This window comes from Pelophylax lessonae (assembly GCF_965119305.1).
Source record: "Pelophylax lessonae genome assembly, chromosome: 1".
Taxonomy (NCBI): domain Eukaryota; kingdom Metazoa; phylum Chordata; class Amphibia; order Anura; family Ranidae; genus Pelophylax; species Pelophylax lessonae.
In genome coordinates, this window is record NC_138768.1 from 165,402,267 (window position 1) to 165,423,151 (window position 20,885).

Sequence of the window (20,885 nt, forward strand, 5' to 3'; positions counted from 1 at the left end):
ACAGTGACACAATGTACATCATGGTACAACAAACAGATATGATAAATTCTAACTTACACACAATAAAGCAAATATTTCTAAGACCCTCATCTGTTCTTAGTACTTGCCAGACATTTTCAGTAATGTGGTAATTTAAAAAAAGTTTTGGCTTTACAGCATTTCAGCAAAAGCTTAATAATAGTTTTGTTTTTTGGTGGGGGGGCACGTGTGAGGACACCAAGGCTCACTGCATGCTGAGACACTACCTTATTGTATTGACACACATCATTATCACTTCACGGATGGCACTATAAGGACCAGCAAGCCCAGCAACAACTTCAAGGGAACCACACATTTAAATATTGATTCCTTTTGGATACAGAGACTATTTGGATGTACAACTAATATAATTAGGACACTTTGCACGTGCACTTTATAGCATCATTTGCACAAGGCTTTGATTACATTAAAACTTCAGCCAACAGCACAAGAGACACTTCCCTTATGCTGATTTAAAAAAACAAAATGCTAAACTTAGGCTTTAATATGGAGTTTAAACTAAGTTTGCTAGTTTAAACTATCAAAGCTAAGGATGAATTACGCAGTTTGTCACCTTCCTTTGCTGCATCTAACTTCATCCTTGAAGTTAGTTTCTAGTTTCCAGACCAACAAAACTTCTTGTGAAAAAGGGGGGTGGATATTGCGCTCAACAATATTGCTCACAATAAAGTGCTAATGTGCATAATATAAAAGCCGATATAAGATCTAAAATTGCTAAAACCATTTATAGCTCCAACTACAACAATGGATAAAAGCAAAAGACCAGCTTATACATATATACTGTATATAAATAAAGTCCTTAAAGTGCTCGATTCAAAGTGATTAATGATTAATCTCAGCAATGTAAACAGCGTGGACTTGGTGGGAATGATGGAAAGCCTTCACCTCAAAACCTTCACCCAGTGCTCTGATTAGGTACTTCTTACCAGAAAGATATGACCCCTTAATTACAGGGGGTCATGATCAGCATTGATATCCATAAAAAGCTCCAAGCCATCCTTGTCTTCTCACCAGCAAAGGAATATGACCAGGTACTATAGGGAACTCCGATTATAGGGACATCCAAAATGCAAAATAGAAAGAAGACTCCAATGGTGTAGTATGCCAATGTAACAACAGTTTTTAATGTTAAAATTGCACTTACTCCATTAAACTTGAAAATCTGCCTTCTACAGCAAATACAACAATCAATGGGTTTGGTGGATGGAATGCCACTCCACGCCTGCGTTCTGCCAACCCGGAACTCTACGGTCTCATGCTCCCGACGCACGTTTCGTCAGGCCGTGCTGATGTCATCAGGGGATCATGTGACCGTACATTTCCTTAGACTTGATATAGAGACTACACAGCTCTACAGCATCCAATCACAATCCTCCGGTGCACGAACCGCCAATTCTGTCACAGATTGATAGGTCCCTTCCTTCCTAAGGATGCCTCCAGGGGTCATTTTAGAAGAAATTATGGATAAAAACAACGCATCTTATGGCTCTTACGGCTAAGCAATCAGCTTATTTGAAACCGCAATGTGCAATGAATTGCTATTAGCCCAATATTCCAAATTCTTAATACAGAAATAAATACATAATATCAAGTGATGGGATGCTGTTTACAATGGATTATTAATAAATATAAAATTATAATTTTATTAATGGATCAAAAATAAAAATATATATAGATATTGTTTACACTAGATTTGACATCTAAAAATTGTTATAAATTTATTTCAATACCCTAGATGTCCAGTTATTATATTATAAATATCAATAGTAAAAATTAGTAAAAATTGGTTAAAAGAATGATGATGTGAGTCCACTAAAAATTGATTAAAAATTAGAAATAAAACAATTTAAATCAATATCAATATTCATACCTAAAGGTTGTATAGTATTCATTTTGTAAATCCACTGAGTCTCATTCATAGAGACTTTTTGGGTCATATTACCCCCTCTCCAGTGATTATCAACTGCGTCTATACCACAAAAGGACATCAAGGGGGGTCTCTGTTGTGGTACAAACGGAAATGGTTAGAGAGGCTGTGTTTCGGAAAGCCTCTCTTCACATTTCCAACATGTTCATTGATCCTAACAGACAGTTGACGGGTTGTCCTGCCTATGTACTGTAACCCACAGGGGCAACTTATTAGGTAGGTTACATGCGTGGATCTACATGAAATGAGTCTATTGATTTAGAATTTTTGCCCTGTAGCTTTAGATTGAAGTCATTTTCCTAGGGTTTTTTCTTGTCATTTGGCAGGCATTACATCTACCACATGGAAAAAAACCTTTTACATCCAAAAAAGTAGATTTTCTCTCAGGTATATTGGGAGCCAACATATGTCTTAAATTAGGGGGCCTTCCGGTATATAAAACGTGATTTATCAGGTAAAATTTTATTCAAAGTTTTGTCCTTCTTTAAAATGGGCCAATGTTTCTTCACAATAGCTTCAACTTGTTTGTAATTCCTATTAAAATCAGTTAAAAAGGCCATATCACCCTTATTCTCTGTATCCTTATTTTTATTTTCAATAATTCACTCCTTGGCATCTGATGTACTAGATCTCTTGTTTTTATAACATCTTCAAGTTTGTATCCCTTTTCAACAAACCTTGATGTTAAGAGATTAGATTAGAGATTAGATTGGGCAAGATAATCTTCATCATTTTTACAATTGCGTTTGATACGCATATATTGTCCTTTCGGTATAGCGCCCAACCATTTAGGGTGGTGACAACTTCTGGTGGGAATATAGCTATTTCTATATGTTTCTTTAAAATAGCTCATTGTAGAAATAGATCCACCTTGTTTCACCAAAGTCAAGTCCAAAAAGTTAACTGACACCTTGTCCCATGTGGCCGTAAAGACCAGACCGTACTAATTCCTAATAATTTTATCAAGGAATTGCTTCAAGGAATCTTCCGATCCGTTCCATACTATTAGCAAATCGTCAATAAATCTCTTGTATAGGACCAGAGAAGGGTTAACGTTCTTAAAGATCTCTTGTTCTTCCCATTGTCCAAGGAGAATATTTGCTGCACTCGGGGCATATTTGGCACCCATTGCCACGCCTCTAACTTAATTGTAATAACAACCGTCATGCCAAAAAATAATTGTTTCCCATAGCTAAACTTCAACAAACTTCAACAAAACTTCAACAAAACTTCTTCCAAGCCCTCGGGTTCAGGGGGTTCCAACGTCTTTGGCAATCCAAGTGATCAAAACCTGCAAATTAAGCTGCGACCTCTTAAAGGTCCACCCCCACTGGTTCCATCAGAATTTATGGAATTCCTTATTGCTATAGAGATTTGGGAAATTTTCATAGCCAGAGCATGGGTGTGGGAGCTGGTATTAATATGTTACTCCAGTTTCACCTTCATCCTTGGTTCTTTACTTCAGCAACATGAGCTGGGCCTCTTTTCAATCATTCAGGGATTGCTATCTCTAGGGGTTTAAAGTTTCCGAAACCCATAAGAAGCATTTGTCTCATCTTAGACTTAAACATTTTTGTACTGAATTTATTCAGTCATTAGCGATTTCTTTGCTTTGCTAAGAGCCATAATCTATTTATTGTGACAGTGGGGGAAAACAGGTGCGCTAAACTTATACAGGGTTATCCCTGGAATGGGAATAAACCAATGCGTGATTTAAATCTTAATAAACCAAGTGATATTGCATATAACATAAATGTTAATTACAACCAAACTTAACGTGCCACAGTACAAAAACTGAACAGACGTGTTGTGAATCAAAACACACTGATAATAATAATAAGAGCAAAGTAAATAAAGTCCAATCCAAACAAAAGTTCATGTGTGTTGTGAATTAAGTGACTCCTCAGTGACAAATCCACAGCAATTAGGGTGCAGGTGATCCCACCACCTTATCTGGATTGGCTCCTTACCGACGAAATGGAAGTGTAAGGGCGTATAGATAACACAGATGCAGATGAAAGATAACCACAATGGATCCCAGCTATAAAGCCACACTCAAAGGAGAGGATGTGCCTCTTACCAGACAACTCTTGGATTGGGGCTAATCAACACACAAGAGCCATAATCTGTTTGCGGCCCTTCCCTTTGGCCTTGCCTCAGCTCCAAAAGTGTTCACAAAAGCCCTTACAATAATTTTAGGTCTTCATCTCAGAAGTATTCCAGTCATCAGATAACAGTCTGCTGTTGAGCAATTAGACCCCCCAGCCTTGATTTACAATGCACATAGCTGATTTTGAACATTGAGAAATCATCTCTGATTCCATCACAACATCACACTTTGGGCTTTCTCCAGGAAATCCTTTAGGCCAGTTTCCCTGTTACATGGGAAGTTGAAGTAATCATTGAGTCAAGTTTGAACACTTCAATCCTAATGTTGATCTTTTCAGCCGTGCTGCAAGCAAGTGCTTTGACTGATGGTATCCACTTAAAAAAATGCAGTTCCATTTGGTCGGTCCTGCTAGTTTTGCTAGTTTTGGCCAAAAAGTTCTATAATAGAATTTTAATACGCCTTATTTCTCCCCTTGTTTAAGGTTTTTTTTTTCTTTCTTGACTGGTTCCCCTGTGTTATTTTGTGCCCATCCCTCTGTTTGGACTGCTTTTGAATGTCCCTACATTGCTTAATTTCTATCAATCTGTGTCCCTCAATTTAGAAAAATATTTTTCTTTTCACATTGTAAAACTTTTCTCAGAGTTCATTGAGGACCATAGTTCGCTTTCATATCCTATCATTTCCTCTTTGGACTACTTGGTTCAACTCGCAAGGTAGAAGACGTTTTATATTTTAGGGTGTATATCACCCCACCCCAAATTTTATCATATAAATAATTTAAATAATTCTTCTTAAATAGCCATCACGTGAGGTTCTGTTGAAAAAAAAAAAAAGGCTTATGTTTTTTTTAGGACAGTAACTGTTCTCTATGTTTACAGTTGTCTTCTAAGCCACTACTGAGTGTGTGAGAAACATGATAGTAGCAGTATTATATAGTAACTATAGTAAATTCCCATTGCTCGTTTAATGCTGTTAAAATAAATATAAATCGTAAAAATACATTTCTTATTTGCTCAGTTTTGATCTGTTAAATTTACATTTGATAATGTTTTGTTATATCTGTTTGTTAAAAAAAAAATACCATTTGATCCTGTCAGAAATCTACTGATCTTGTAACTTCCTGTAGACTAAACAGTGTTATCGCTAGCAGTGAGAACAGCAGCACACTTCCCCCACATTATGGAGATGAGTAAAGGAAGGTTTGTTCTGTTGTCTAAATCAGGAACAAGCAGCCTAGGGTGAAGGAACAGAGCTGTTTCTTATATACAGTGAAAATAAATTTTTCTTTTGTGTTTTTAGTTACACTTTAATTGTAATTAATTCTTTCATTTAATAGGATCTATTACAGTTTTATAAAATTGATTCAATGACAGGAGTAAAATAGCCTAATTGCTGGTGGACCAGATTTGCCATCATTCACTCAGTTTTAGGGTTGTTGTGCAATTTTTATAAAGACTTGGCATGCTACCCTTAATAGGGTCCACACTTCCTTTTTAAAAGACAGACCACTACTGTAGGCTTCCCGTGACATGGGGACAGTCACCTCCCACTGTAGTCCTTCTCAGAGTTAGTGCTAATGTCATCATGTCATTTTTGCCCATAGTAGTTGACACCAGGTTCGCCCACTGTATGGTCACTTGGATAGTAAAAGTCCACATCATGCGGGCAGTTCAAGGGGGTCATAAGATTTGTAATCTTGCTGGGCTCACTTGCACGCATTGAATGCTATATAAGACATCATTCCAACTCCTTAGATTGGCTTCTAAAAAGAAAAGAGAGACTTTAGCTATGTGTTCACCTCACTGGACTAAAAGAAGTGAAAAATCACAAAGAACCCAAATAAGTAGCTAAAAATGTAACTGCTATATAATTTGGATGATGAGTATCCATGGGTGGAAGCATGAACATGTTTTTTTTTTTTTGTGCATGGAGAAAATTTATTGAACACATTTATTGAGTAGAATTTAAGTGAAGCATTCATTTAAATGTATATATGTACACAGTCCATTTTATAGCACTTACATCACACACGGCATCAGGGTTTATTTACTAAAACTGGAGAGTGTAAAATATTGTATAGATGTACATGGTACCCAATTGGCTTCTAACTTCAGCTTGTTCAATTAAGCTTTGACAAAAAAAAAAAAAAAAAAACCCTTGAAGCTGATTGGTTTCTATGCAGAGCTTCGCCAGATTTTTCCATTTTAAAGGACAAGTTCACCTTTTTAGAAAAAAAATAATAAATGCATATATTTTTTTGCAGGTAAAAAAATGTGCATTTATTATTTGTTTCTTTTGGAGGCTGTAAAGCATTGCCCCAGTGATCAGCAGATCGCTTGTGCCATGCAGGTCTCCTTCAGATCTGTCAGTGTATCTGTGTACCAGGCAGGCAGATACACTGATAGGAAGAAATCAAGGAACTACACGGCGCTGCACAGGAAGAACTGACAACCGCAAAGGATGGAGGACAGAGGTGTGTGAATGAATGACACATCCGTGCGGGTGGAGCCCGCCATGGGCGCGCTGAATTTACCTCCCGTACTGCTGTCACAGGGAGGGGGGGGCAGCGGGCAGCAGCTGCAGCATTGGGAACCTGTTACATGTTCCCAAGGTGAATTTATCCTTTAAGTAAATCAAACCCAGTGATTTTGTCTAGTGATGTGCTGTGGTATCTGTTCCTTGTTGTGTTATCTTTCAATAAAGTAAAATTGTAGTAATATTTATCTGTGGGAAAACATCATTTTTCCTGCACTCTGCAGGTGTTTGTTTTAGAAGCGAGAATGCACACAGTACATTGGATTCTTTCCACATCTATTTCTGCTGACATCAGGGAGGAAAGACCCAGCTGTGCTTATGAATCTTTTTGAAAATAAATACGATCACACTGCCTTGCTTTAAAACCCCTTTGTCTAGCAAAATAACCCAGTTGACAAAATATTTCTGTTTCTCATGTTTTTTTTATTAATAATGTACCACCAAAACTTGAAAGATGATAGGAAGCCGTTTCTAATTTAGAAATCTGTATATAGTTGCCTAGAAAATAATATACTTGGCATTTTGGGTCTGTGCTAGATGCTTTTTTAGGCTAAAAGTGACTCTGGGGAATATTTATTCATTCTTTTAATTGACAGTCAGCAATACGATGGAAAATATTCAGCCCTGGTAACACTTTGAAACGTGTGTATTTGTTCATAAATATTATTGAATAGAATATTTTTACATAAACCTAGATATGTGTAAAAAAAAAAGGTATCTTAAACTTTAGACGTTTTTATGAACACACCATGCAATCGTGATTAAAAATATAAAATCTATTAAGAAATTGTGTGATACATCCCTGAGAGTATTGGTATTATGTGTTCTGAAAGATTTTATTGATCTTTTTGTATCTGGCTGTAGAAGTTGTATTATTGGCTTTTTTGAAGCATTGTCAGGGCTTTTTTTCAGTTGGAACTTAGTTCCACCACCTCTGGCTCAGGCCCTCTGCTCCCAGCTCACCACTATCACTTGTAAACACAGAAGTCCAGCTTCAGTGTTAACAAGTGACAGCTTGTCTCCCAACAGCTCTCCCAGATCTGATATCCTGAGTGGCTCCCACTGAGTGCAGGATGGGGACAGGGGAGATGCAGGTGCCTGAGGTGCAATGTAAATGCCTACTCCCTCACTGGATGATCTCTCAGAGTGTGAGAGAGGCGGAGCCAAATACAGTGGGTTGAAGTACTAGAGCCCGCTGGGTGCTTCAGCTTAATACAGCAACAAAAGTAAGACATGTGGGAGATAGTGGGGCTTTTAAAGAGGTGGGGAGAAGATGAAGCAGTGGAGAAGGGGTTGCATGCAGAGGTCAGAGCTGAAGAGGGGAGAAAACGAGATGTGGATGGAAATGCAGAGGTGAGCAGCTGTGGAAGTAGGCTGAAATCTGTATTGTGTGTGTAGCGCACCCCTAAACTCTGCACTATGTACGTAGCGCACTCCTGAACTCTGCACTCTGTGTGCAACCCCCCCCAAAACTCTGCACTCTGTACCTAATACACGCCTTGTATTCAATGCCCCTTTAAGACCCTCCCACCATTAGTGAAATTTGACCCCACCCACTATTTGATGCTGTTTGAAGGGGGTGTGTGTGTGTGGGGGGGGGGGGGGGGGTTGGGGGTTTGTGGCTGAGTTTCTGTACCTATTTTCTGAGGAAAAAAAGCCCTGAGCATTGTTGCTTATTCAGCTCATGATAACACTTTACCATGAAGCAGTAACAGCTGTATGGTGCTTGGCAGATGAAAAGATATAATGATACATAACCTACTACCATATACAAGTACCATATATTTGTACATATACAGTATGTCATGCATTGAAGTGTGACGTAGAGTGGGGAAAACAATTATTTGATCCCCTGCAGATTTTGTAAGTTTGACCACTTACAAAGAAATGAAGGGTCTACAATTTTTATCATAGGTGTATTTTAAATGATAAAGACAGAATATCAACCAAAAATCCAGAAAAAAACACAAGATACAAATGTTATAAATTGAGTTGCAGTTCTGTGAGTAAAATAAGTAAGAATAAATTTGATCCCCAAGCAAAACATGACGCATTACTTGGTGGAGAATACCTTGTTGTCAAGCATAGAGGTACAACGTTTATTGTAGTTGGTAACCAGGTTTGCACACCTCTCGGGAGGGATTTTGGTCCACTCTTATTTACAGATCTTCTTTAAATATTTAAGGTTTCTTGGCTGTCGCTTGGCAACTCAGAGTTTCAGCTCCCTTCATAAATTTTCCATAGGATTAAAGTCTGGAGACTGGTTAGGCCACACCATAACCTTAATGTGCTTCTTCTTTAGCCACTCCTATGTTGCCTTGGTGGTATGTTTTGGGTCATTGTCATGCTTGAATGGCCCATCCATGACCTATCTATAGTGTTCTGGCTGAGGAAAAAAGGTTCTTATCCAAGATTTTACAATACATGGCCCCATCTATTGACCCCTCAATGTGGCAAAATCTGTCTGTACCTTTAGCAGAGAAACATCCACAAAGCTTAATGTTTCCACCTCCATGCTTGACTGTAGGGATGGTGTTCTTAGGGTCATAGTCAGGATTTTTCTTCCTCCAAACACGGCGAGTCCCCCTCCTCACAAAGGCACATGTACAGTCATATCAATAAACATCTAAATAATTCAAAGGAGGATTGGGAGAAAGTGCTGTGGTCAGAGGAGACCATAATTTAAGAGTAAATGCTTACTCTTTAGCATTAACTCGACTTACCGTGTTTGGAGGAAGAAAAATGCTGACTATGACCCTAAGAACACCATCCCTACAGTCAAGCATAGAGCTGGAAGCATGATGCTCTGGGACTGTTTCTCTGCTAAAGGTACAGGCTGACTTTGCGGCATTTAGGGGCCAATGGCGAGGGCCATGTATTGTAAACTTTTGGATGAGAACCTTCTTCCCTCAGCCAGAACACTGACGATGGATCGTGGATGGGTCTTTCAGCATAACAATGACCCAAAACATACCGCCAAGGCAACAAAGGAATGGCTCAATAAGAAACACATTTAGGTCATTGAGTGGCCTAGTCAGTCTCCAGACCTTAATACTATTGAAAATTTATGGAGGGAGCTGAAACTTCGAGTTGCCAAGAGACAGCCAAGAAACCTTAAGGATTTAGAAGAGTGGACCAACATCTCGCCTGATATGTATGCAAACCTGGTCTCTAACTACAAGAAACATCTTACCTCTGTGCTTGCCAACAAGGGTTTGCTGATAATTAAAATAATCAGGGAAAAAACAAAGTGGGGTCCTGCCCCAATGCATACAAGGCCCTTCAGGTCTGGTATAGATTTTGAGGGGAATCCCACACCAAAATGTATAGCGAGGGCCCCCTCCCCAAATCTATACCAGACCCAACCTCCCACCCTGAACCCTGCCAGGCCACATGCCTTCAAAATGGAAGGGGGGTTGTTTTGTGGCAGGGGGGCTCTGCCCCAGTCCCAAAGGACCTTGTCCCCATGTTGATGGGGACAAGGGCCTCTTCCCAGCAACCCTGGCCTGAGGTTGCGGGGGTCTGCAGGCAGGGGGGGTATGGGAATATGGAAGAATGAAGGGGGCCCCCATATCCTGCCCCCCCCCACCCCATGTGAATGAGTATGGGGTACATACTACTCCCACTTATTCGCCAAAAAAAAGGTGTGGTGTAAAAAATAAGTAGGCATTTTGACAATTCCTTTATTCAGGTCTGCCACCCCTAACCTCAAAAAAGAAAAACTAAAAAAAATTGTCCACTCTTGCCAAAGACTTCCGCCATCTGACAGTTCCTAATTACCGATGGCCCTTGCCGATGATGTCACAAGGGGGTGGGATCACCCAGTTATGTCACCGAGTGGCCCAGTCCCTTAGTTTAGGAACTGTCAGATTGCGAATCTGGTAGACCGCAGTAGTGTTTGGTGGGAGTGGACCATTTTTTTCTTATTCTTAGGTCAGAAGTGGCAGCAGGCGTTCTAATTGATGATGGATTTACTTCAGGGGACATTGTTTTTGTTTTTTGGGCTTTTTTAAATAATGGCATTGTCAAAAACTGCCTACTGTCATTTTTTACACAACACTTTTTTTATTGGTGAATGAGTAGGGGTGCGATATTCATTCACATGGGTGGAAGGGGGCCTCCATGTTCTGATAAGCCCCCCTGCCTGCAGACCCCCACAACCACCAGCCAGGGTTGCGGGGAAGAGGCTCTTGTCCCTATCATTAAGTTTTGGATTGAATAGTGAGGGGTTAGGATTCCTAGCAATATTTCAATGCTTTCTGTGTTTCTACTAGGAAGGGTCACTCTCTCTATTTGTCCTGGAAACTACTTTCCCTGGGACTAAACGTAAGAGAAAGCTATAATTTTTATCTGTTACCAGACCAGAAATAGAAGGAAAATCTTCCAATGAGTATGATAAATGATTAAGAAGGCATTTCCTTTCTTTTTCTGTTGTATGTATATGACAGCTGTAGGAGCAGTTGCCTTGTGCTTACCTTAAGCACCCTTGTCACCTAACTAAGTACTGTCAACTAAGCTGTTAGGATTGACACCCCTGGCAGGTGACATGGGCTCACCCGAGGCACAGAATCTAAGTGACAACAATTTCACCAGATCACCCTACAATGAATTATGGACTGGTAGCCTTTATGGCCCATGGACTACTTTGTTGCAAGATCACACCTTAAAATCTCCTTAATAACGTTTTCGGTCTGTAAAGCTCAGATCCACTTTAGTTCCACTTAAAATTAAGGGAGATGCTTTGGGGCAGGGGGGCTCTGAGGAAACCATAGGGGATGCCAGCACTCAAAATTCCTGGAAAAGTCCGAGCTGGTTTATAATTGGACCAGCATTCTTGTTTTTAAGCCAAATGAATTTATGTACCTGACACCAGGGAAGATACCAGTGATTCGTATTATAATTTAACACTGTGGCCAGCACAGTGGCTAATTGGTCAGCACTTCCACCTAGCAGTACTAGGGTAATTGGTTTAAATCCCAACAACGTGTCTACCTGCCTGGTGTTTGCATGTTCTCCCTGTGCCTTTGTAGGTTTCTCCTGGGTACTCTGGTTTCCTCCCACAGTCTAAAGACATGCTGAAAGGTTAATTGGATCCTGTCTAAATTAGCCCTAGTGTGTGCATGTATGAATGTGAGTTGGGGGCCTTAGATTGTAAGCTCCTTGAGAGCAGGGATTGATATAAATGTACTATATATATGTATGTATGTATATATATATATATATATATATATATATAAAATAAAGTGCTGCATCAATTGATGATTTATAATTACCTGTAATAAAATAATAAATAAAAAAAAACATCATACATTCACTGGCCAATTTATTAGGTGCATGTTGCTAGTACCGGATTGGACCCTCTTTTGCCTTTAGAGCTGCCTTAATTCTTCGTGGCATTGATTCAACAAGGTGTTGAAAACATTCCTCAGAGATTTTGGTCCATATTGATATGATAGCATCACGCAGTTGCTACAGATTTGTCAGCTGCACATCCATGGTGTGAATTTCCCATTCCACCACATCCCAAAGGTGCTCTATTGGATTTGGATCTGGTGACTGGAGGCAATTGGAGTATAGTGAACTCATTGTCATATTCAAGAAACCAGTTTGAGATTATTTGAGCTTTGTGACATGATGCATTATCATGCTGGAAGGAGCCATCAGAAGATAGGTATACTGTAGTCATAAAGGGATGGATACGGTCAGCAACAATACTTAGGCCATAGCATTTAAACAATGCTCAATTGGTACTAAGGGGCCCAAAGTGTGCCAAGAAAATATCCCCCACACCATTACACCACAACCACCACTAGCCTGAACCGTTGATACAAGGCAGAATAGATCCCTGCTTTCAGGTTGTTTATGCCAAACTCTGACACTATAATCTGAATGTTGTAGCTAAAATCGAGACTCAACAGACCAAGCAACATTTGTCCAATTTTGGTGTGCCTGTGCGAATTGTAGCCTCAGTTTCCTGTTTTAAACTAAAAGGAGTGGCATCCGGAGTAGTCTTCTGCTGTTGTAGCCCATCTGCTTCAATGTTCGATGTGTTATGCGTTCATAGATAGTATTCTGCATACCTTGGTTTTAATGAATGGTTGAGTTACTGTTGCCTTTCTATCATCTTAAACCAGTCTGCCCATTCTCCACTGGCCTCTGACATCAACAACATTTTCTGTAAACCCTAGAGATGGTTGTGTGTAAAAATCCCAGTAGATCAGAAGCTTTTGAAATGCTTAGACCAGCCCGTCTGGCACATACAACCATGCCACGTTCAAAGTCACTTAAATCCCCTTTTTTCCCCATTCTGATGCTCGGTTTGAACTTCAGCAGATCGTATTCACCACGTCTAGATGACTAAATGCATTGAGTTGCTGCCATGTGATTGGCTGAATAGCAATTTGTGTTACCAAGCAATTGAACATGTGTACCTAATAAAGTGGCTGGTTAGTGTATATCGCTATGATACTCATAACCTTAACTATCCCACAAGAGGATAAAACTGCCACTATTGAGAATGACTGTCAACCTTCTATTCCTTTACTGCCCTGTAAATACAAAACAAGCAACTTTTACTACAGTATGACATCACATTCCATTCTGATTTCTCTCCAAGCTGTGCCCTTTAATGTTCTGACACATATGTACATGTAATGTGTATACATTTATTTTGTTACTGTACTTTATCTTTCAGATCTTTGCTCTGGAAGCTGAACTTGAGTTCCACAGAGGCATTTACAACTTACAAGTGCAATACACCCAATCACTTTTCCAAGGAATAAAACAAGCCTATCACAATTTTCAAGAAAATGTTGTTGCAGTTGTTTGTTCTCCACTTAAAGGTTAGTGAGACATGAAAAAACATTTGCACGTCCTAGACGTTCATGTCAACATAACGTGGTCAGAGATGTTAATAGGTTTACCCTTCAGAAAAACCTTGGTCATAGTAATTTATTATTGTTATAATATGACAGCAGCACAGTGAACTGTCTTGAGCCTTCAATGTACTGCAGAAATTCAGCGGTTTGACCTGTGTGAGCCTTGGACTAATGTAAACACTTTTGGACATTAAACTTTAATGCTTGTTGCTAATGAAAAGTACATATTGTTTTCCTGCTTTGAATAATCCTCTATTCCTGCTAATTTAGTATCCCAAATACCCACTCTGTTAAGTGCCTATAACGTATCTTAACATTGTAATTGCATAAGCAGTACATTCTAACATTTTAACTCTTTTATGTTTGGAAACTGTTACTCTGGTTTCTCCTGGCCTATTAACAGGAGAAACCTGGCAAACAAACAGGTGCATCTCATAAAATTAGAATATCATCAAAAAGTTAATTTCTTTCAGTAACTCAATTCAAAAAGTAAAACATATATTATATAAATTCATTACACACAGGGTGATATATTTCAAGCATTTATTTGTTTACATTTTGATGATTATGGCTTACAGCTAGTGAAAACCCAAAATTCAGTATCTCAGAAAATTAGAATATTGTGAAAAAGTTCAATATTGTAGACTCATGGTGTCACACTCTGATCAGCTAATTAACTCAAAACACATGTAAAGGTTTCCTGAGCCTTTAAATGGTCTCTTAGTCATGTTCAGTAGGTTACACAATCATGGGGAGAAACTCGTTGACACCCTCCGCTACAAGGGTAAGTCCCAAAAGGTCATTGCTAAAGAAGCTGGCAGTTCACAGAGTGCTGTATCCAAGCATATTAATCAATGGTTGAGTGGAAGGAAAAAAGTGATAGAAAAAGGTGCACAAGCAACAGGGATAACCACAACCTTAAGAGGATTGTGAAGCAAAGGCCATTCAATAATTTTAGGGAGATTCACAAGGAGTGGACTACAGCTGGTGTCAATGCTTCAAGAGCCACCACACACAGACGTATCCAGGACATGGGCTACAACTGTCGCATTCCTGGTGTCAAGCCACTCCTGAACCAGAGACAACGTCAGACGTATCTTACCTGAGCTAAGGAGAAAAAGGACTGGACTGTTGCTTAGTGGTCCAAAGTCCTCTTTTTGGATAAAAGTAAATTTTGCATTTCATTTGGAAAATCAAGGACCCAGAGACTGAAGGAAGAGTGGAGATGCACAGAATCCAAGTTGCATGGGGTCCAGTGTGAAGTTTCCACAGTCAGTGATGATTTGGGGAGCCATGTCATCTGCTGGTGTTGGTCCACTGTGTTTTATCAAGTCCAAAGTCAACGCAGCCCTCTACCAGGAAATTCTAAAGCATTTACACGTAACAGAAAGCACCCTCATGGTTAACAGAAGACAGATCCTGAACTAGACTTGAAAAACTTAACATAAATAAGTCACCAGGACCAGATGACTTACACCAGAGGGACCTTAAGGAACTCAGCCAGTTGATAGCCACACCATTGTTACAGATTCTTATGGACAGTCTACTGATGGGAATGGTACCAGCTGATTGGAGAAAAGCCAACGTGGCACCAATATTTAAAAAAGAGCAGAGATATATCCCTGGGAACTACAGGCCGGTTAGCCTAACAGCAATAGTCTGCAAGATATTGTAGGGGATAAGGGATTATATACACGATTTTAGTAATAAAAACAGTATCAGAGGATCCCCTGAAGTAGTCATGTGAGTTTGACGTAACCTGTAGGGCAGAGACATATCGGATGTGACGTCTGACAAGCTCGGCGTTCGTGGATGATAAGATTGTTGATTTTACGAAGTGAGTACCCAAGTTGTTGCTTTTTAATAAAACTTTAATGCAGTATGGAGATCCCTCTTTATACCCACACATATTATAGAGCCATGTAACGAGGTATAGCGAGAGGACCCATGCTTAAAATATATCACTCTGTGTGTAATGAATCTATATAATATATGCGTTTCACTTTTTGAATTGAATTGCTGAAATAAACTAACTTTTTGATGATATTCAATTTTTTTTTTAGATGCACCTGTGCATTTAGTTGGAAAATAGTTTTGAGCCTGTGCAGATTAGGTGATGCACAGGCGCCAGTCACCCTGAAGATGCAGACATCTAGATCTGAGACGAGTTAAAGTAAACCTGTGTTTTGCCAATTTTAGGACAAAGTTGAGCGGCTTCTCAGCAGCATCTGTTGTCATTTCAAGTCAGCCGACCGTCGACTATGAACACCGGCACCAGGGTGATGCCTCTAGCTCCGTAGTACAGCAGTGTGAAACGGCCCTAAGGCTCTCCATACAGTTTAAAATCAGATTGTACAATCTCCTTTAGAACCACAACCAACTAGATAGTGCAAGGGCCTGCATACTGTATAATCAATACAGTATATTTTTTTAAAGGATTGTTTAAATTTGTCCACATATTATATAGTTTTGGTTTATCTAAAGGAGATTGTACAGAGATCATAGAATGAGTATAGTTTAAGTCATTTAGGTCGACCATACATTAGCCAAATAAAGCTATCAACCTGCTACTGTAATATCTGTGGAGATAAAAAGGATGTCCATTTGCATTTCAGCATCTTTCTGAACGATTAACATCTTGATCTTCACTGTGAGCTGCATGAACTTAGCAAAAAAAAAAAAATATATATATATATATATAATGTATATGTGTGTGTTTCTGCAGTGACACTGCAGCTTGACCTTCCATGGTTAGTGACAAAATCCTGTAAGGCAGCTCCTCGTGTTCCCTAGCTGTGCTTTTCACGTTAGCTTTACAAGTTTGCCAGTAAAGCTACTGACAAGGATAGATGTAAATTTTTTGAACATGCCATGACTTGCGGGTGATTAATTCAGTAAAGAAGAATGAGACATGTATAAATATGTATACTTCATGTAAAGTACAATATGTCTGTATGAAGGTGTTCTGAGTTATCTGCTTTCAATCTTGTTTGGCAGATGTCCTTTCCTCTTACAATGACCTTAAAAGTGAAGCTTCTGAAACTGCCCTGAGAAATTTCCTAACAATTTTCAAGAACAATGTGGAACAGATTCAGGATGCAGTTGACATTTTGACTCCATCAAAGACACAACGACGTGAAGGTAATAATTTAACTTGTTCAATTTTAAACAGCGAGGAATGAAATTGCAATTCTCTCCCCCCCTCAAAGAGCACCTATAGTGTTTTATCAAACCTTCTATTAATGTTATATTTCTAACAAATACTGTGTTATTGTAGGGACTCTCGCTGTTTCTTTTTTGTGCCTTTTAATGTTTTTACACTAAACTAAACATCTGCCCTTCAGTCTTCCAGGGCTGCTTGTTCTACTTGGATTCTTAGATGATTTGTGATAAAATATCAGGGTCCTTGTGCATAATGCTGTAATGATACTATAAACCATGCCATGCATTATATTACTTTAGAGCACAGGTGTCAAAAACAAGGCCCGCTGGCCAGATGTGGCCCCCCAGGCCATTTTATGTGGCCCTCGCACCTCTTCTTCAGCTGCTGCACCCCCTTTGCTCTGCCCTCCCTGTCTCTGCAGTCAGCAGAAGAAAGGACAGAACTCCTTTGCCAGATCCTGCACTCCTCTGTGCCGCTGCTTCTTGCCCACCACCCCCCCCTTCTCAGCTGTCCACAGCAGAGAGGAGGGCAGAACTCTTCCTACAGGTCCTGCACCTCTCTGTGCAGCCACAACACCACCTTGCTTCTGCCTCCCCTGGTCTCAGCATTCTCTGGAAGCTGACTCCAGCCCTCCTCTGGTTCTCCTCCAGACCCTGCACTTCTTACCAGATCCACCCGCATCTTCTTCCTGGCAGCAGCACAAGGTAAGGGTGTGCATTGTGATGTAAGGAAGGGTGGGTGACTCTTGACTTCTGATGGTAGGGGGGCTCTTGATATCTCATGTAAGGGGGCGTGGGGTACTCTGGACATCTAATCTTACAGATATTACCGGCCCTTTGAGGGTAACCATAACGCTGATGCGGCCCATGATGAAATTGAGTTTGACACCCCTGATTTAGAGTATTAATCTGTGCTTTAGTCATAGCAAATAGACTTGTGACTGTTCAATAATGTACTCTATTATCAAACTCCTGTATATTATCATATGTTTTAGTTAACTAACTGTGAGGAATCCGCTTCACAGTTTCCTGATTTATGTATGGCATTTAAAGAATAAGGGTCCTTTCACACGAACGATCCGATCTGCCTGTCAGTTTTTCAGGCGGATCTGATCGGATCCTCCATGCATACCTATGGGGCAGCAGATGTCAGCGGAGACATCTCTGCTGACACCCACTGCTATCCGCTTCCGATCCTGTCCGTGAAATCCGGACGGATGTAAACCCTATTTCGGATGGGATTGGATGAGAACGGACAAGCGGTCCGTTCTCATCTGATTCCCCCATAGAGGACAGCGGGGATCTTATAGCTCCGTCTCCGCACACAGAGCGGAGACGGAGCTGTCATCCGCCTGCGCAGCTGGGATCGGCGGATCGATCCCCCGCTGAGCAGAACGGCTCCATCGGCGGATGTGGGCCGTGTGAAAGGACCCTAAAGGTACACTCCAACCAAAATTGAGACTTGCAAACCAGGCTGCCTTTTTAGGGTTTCAATTTTTCATCCATAAATTGCTGTAGTTCTCCAATCTACAACCTTGATTTTTGCTCATAATTTGGTGATCTGGGAACACCTTTTGATTTCTGCAATTTAAATCAAGTAGAATAATATCAGTAGGCTTTCTGCTAATTCTGAAGACATATAGACTTATTTACAGAAAGTGTGCATCATTTGCTAAAGCAACTGAATCATTTGGTTGGAAAAACCTTTTACCACATCTTTTGGATTTCCCCACAGTTATATAATGTATGACATCAAACCTAAATAAAATATAACAGCCAATTATCTTTGTTTAAATCTTATTCTGCAAGGCAAATAGGTATACCAAAATATTAGAATTGTTGTGAGCGTGCAAATCTAACTGTGTACAGAGGCTGTTTACTCAACATATTAATCAAGTCTGTGTTTATAGCATATACATTATACATTGTCTAACCTTAGTTTGAAAAATAACGTCTCAAATGCGCTTGGTTGCTATAGGCATCACAGCTACACAGACACTTATCTTTTATCATAATCTAGACAGTACCTAAATGTGTAGGTAATGGTTGTGAGGATTTGTTGCAGCTGCTCCCATCACAGAATAAAGCAAGTATATAGAACTAGGGCTTCGTTTAGAGTTTATGTCCGATTAGGTTTAGATTTGGGGGTAAAGTTTATATTTAGCAGTTTAAGCTGAAGTCCAGGTAGATATAAAAAAACACAGTTTACAGTACAATTAAAATTATTCACTAAAAATATATTTAGCACACTATCATATTTTCCAATGTAATACCAAATTGTTTGAATCTACAGCTTTTATTAATCTTATACGTGGAAATCCTGCCTTGAATGTCCATTTTCAGCTACTTCTTGTTACAGCGGAGTTCCACCCAAAAGTGGAACTTCCGCTCATTTGTTTCCTCCCCCCCTCCGGTGCCACATTTGGCACCTTTCAGGGGGGAGGGGGGAAAGGGTACCTGTTGTTAACAGGTACCCTTCCCCACTTCCGGGATACGGAACCGTCCCTCGGATGTTTGGTCCCCTTCTCCATCCAGTGCAAGCGCAGTAGGGACCCGACCGTGAAGCCGCAAGGCTTCACTGCTGGGTTCCCTCACCGGCAATGGCGGCGGCAGCACCCGACCGCCGATGGAAACATCGGGTGCGGTGCCGACATCGCTGGACTCCAGGACAGGTAAGTGTCCTAATATTAAAAGTCAGCAGCTACAGTATGTGTAGCTGCTGACTTTTAATTTTTGGAGCGGGGTGAAACTCCGTGGAACTCTGCTTTAAGTGTTGACAGTGATCAGACCCTATCTTCCAATTTTGATCTAGCATTGTCTTCTTGTACCTCCAGCGGAGACTATAAGTGGCCCTGATGACTCTCATTGTTCAGGCATGTGCTGCCATTGCCACCATTAGAGCTTGTTCATGCATGCGGCAGCCTCTGTTGGCGATATGTTGCCTCTTCACTGCCTGTTTTAACCCTGAAAATGGTAACCCACTGTGCCGCAACTGTGTGTATTGCACATGGTTGCAGGGCATTTAAGCATGGCCCCATTCAGTTCAATAACATTTCAGAGATCAGCAAAACATCACAGCCTTGGCATGTGTACAGCCCTGAGCAGCTGCACACCCTTGTTCAGATGGAAAGTTGGGGGCAGTAAAACAGTTCAACCACCTGATTTTACTACCATCTGGTCACCCTGCCTAAGCAATGATATGCAGTCACTGTTGGAGCAAGTATATGTTGACAGGAACTGGCTGCAAAGAGGCTGGATGAGGTTAGCTCTACTGAGATGGTAAGATAGGAAAGATGGAAAAAAGGTGAAAACCTTTTTTATTTTTATTGTTTTAATATAATAAACTATGCTTTAACAAATAAACGTTTTCCACTTAGGCTTTATAGCTGCTTAAAAGCAGTTTTTTGTTCCTTTAAAAATAATTAAATGCATTTTTATATATAATTAGCCTAGCCTGTCTTGATATCAATCTTTGTCATCCCTTAAGCTGGATACACATTATACAACTTTTGTTGGTTGATTTCCTTTAGATTTATCTTCAACTATGTAGTGTAAGGGCCTGCTTCATTGCATACAAATTGAAAGTGTTTAGGTCTGATCTCATATTATATGGTTTTGCTAGGTCTAAAGGAAAAAATCTAAAGACAATTGTATAGTGTGTATCCAGCTTTACACAGCAGCATTTAAACTGAGAAATAGAAGGCCAGGACTAGGAGGTAGTAAGCTTGTGCTGCATGTGCTGACAGGGAAGGAGAAAGCATAAGCAGATTTGATGACTTACCAGTGTGTTCCTGTTCCCTCATTGTCCAATCAGCAGGATGTGAGTGTCAAGGTGACACCACTGTATTCTTTAAGAGAGAAAATGTCAGATTCCAATGCCTGTGTTTTATGGCAGAGGTGTTTGAAACACTAAAGTTGCAGGATAAAATTGAATTGCAAATCTTAGGGCAGAATAGACAATCTACATTTGTTTATCTCAGCCATATGGCTGTTTGCCTGGAGTTCAGCTGTTTGCATAGAGCAGTAATAGCATTTTAAAACAGGACCTCATTAGGCTCTGGGCTATAGACACTGGAGAAACGGAGGCACTGGAATCACAACTTCTTTCCCCTTTGCTTATATTGCTGCAGAATCTTGACAGCCTGTCATCCTTCTAATGTAAAAAAGCATCAGGTGGAAACCTGACTTTAGTGTTTTTTGTGATCTTCGATAATGAATACATTCACACTACATG

At 40.1% G+C, this 20,885-nt stretch overlaps 1 protein-coding gene across 1 annotated transcript in view; it reads left to right on the plus strand.

The window, feature by feature from the left end:
- LOC309544673 (uncharacterized protein) overlaps window positions 1-20,885 on the plus strand; it is a 185,804-nt gene that overhangs the window by 162,598 nt on the left and 2,321 nt on the right. The window contains exons 10-11 of the mRNA XM_082243585.1: window positions 13,306-13,453; window positions 16,487-16,630. Coding sequence (XP_082099711.1) covers window positions 13,306-13,453; window positions 16,487-16,630 — 292 coding nt within the window. The remainder of the gene's footprint in view (window positions 1-13,305; window positions 13,454-16,486; window positions 16,631-20,885) is intronic.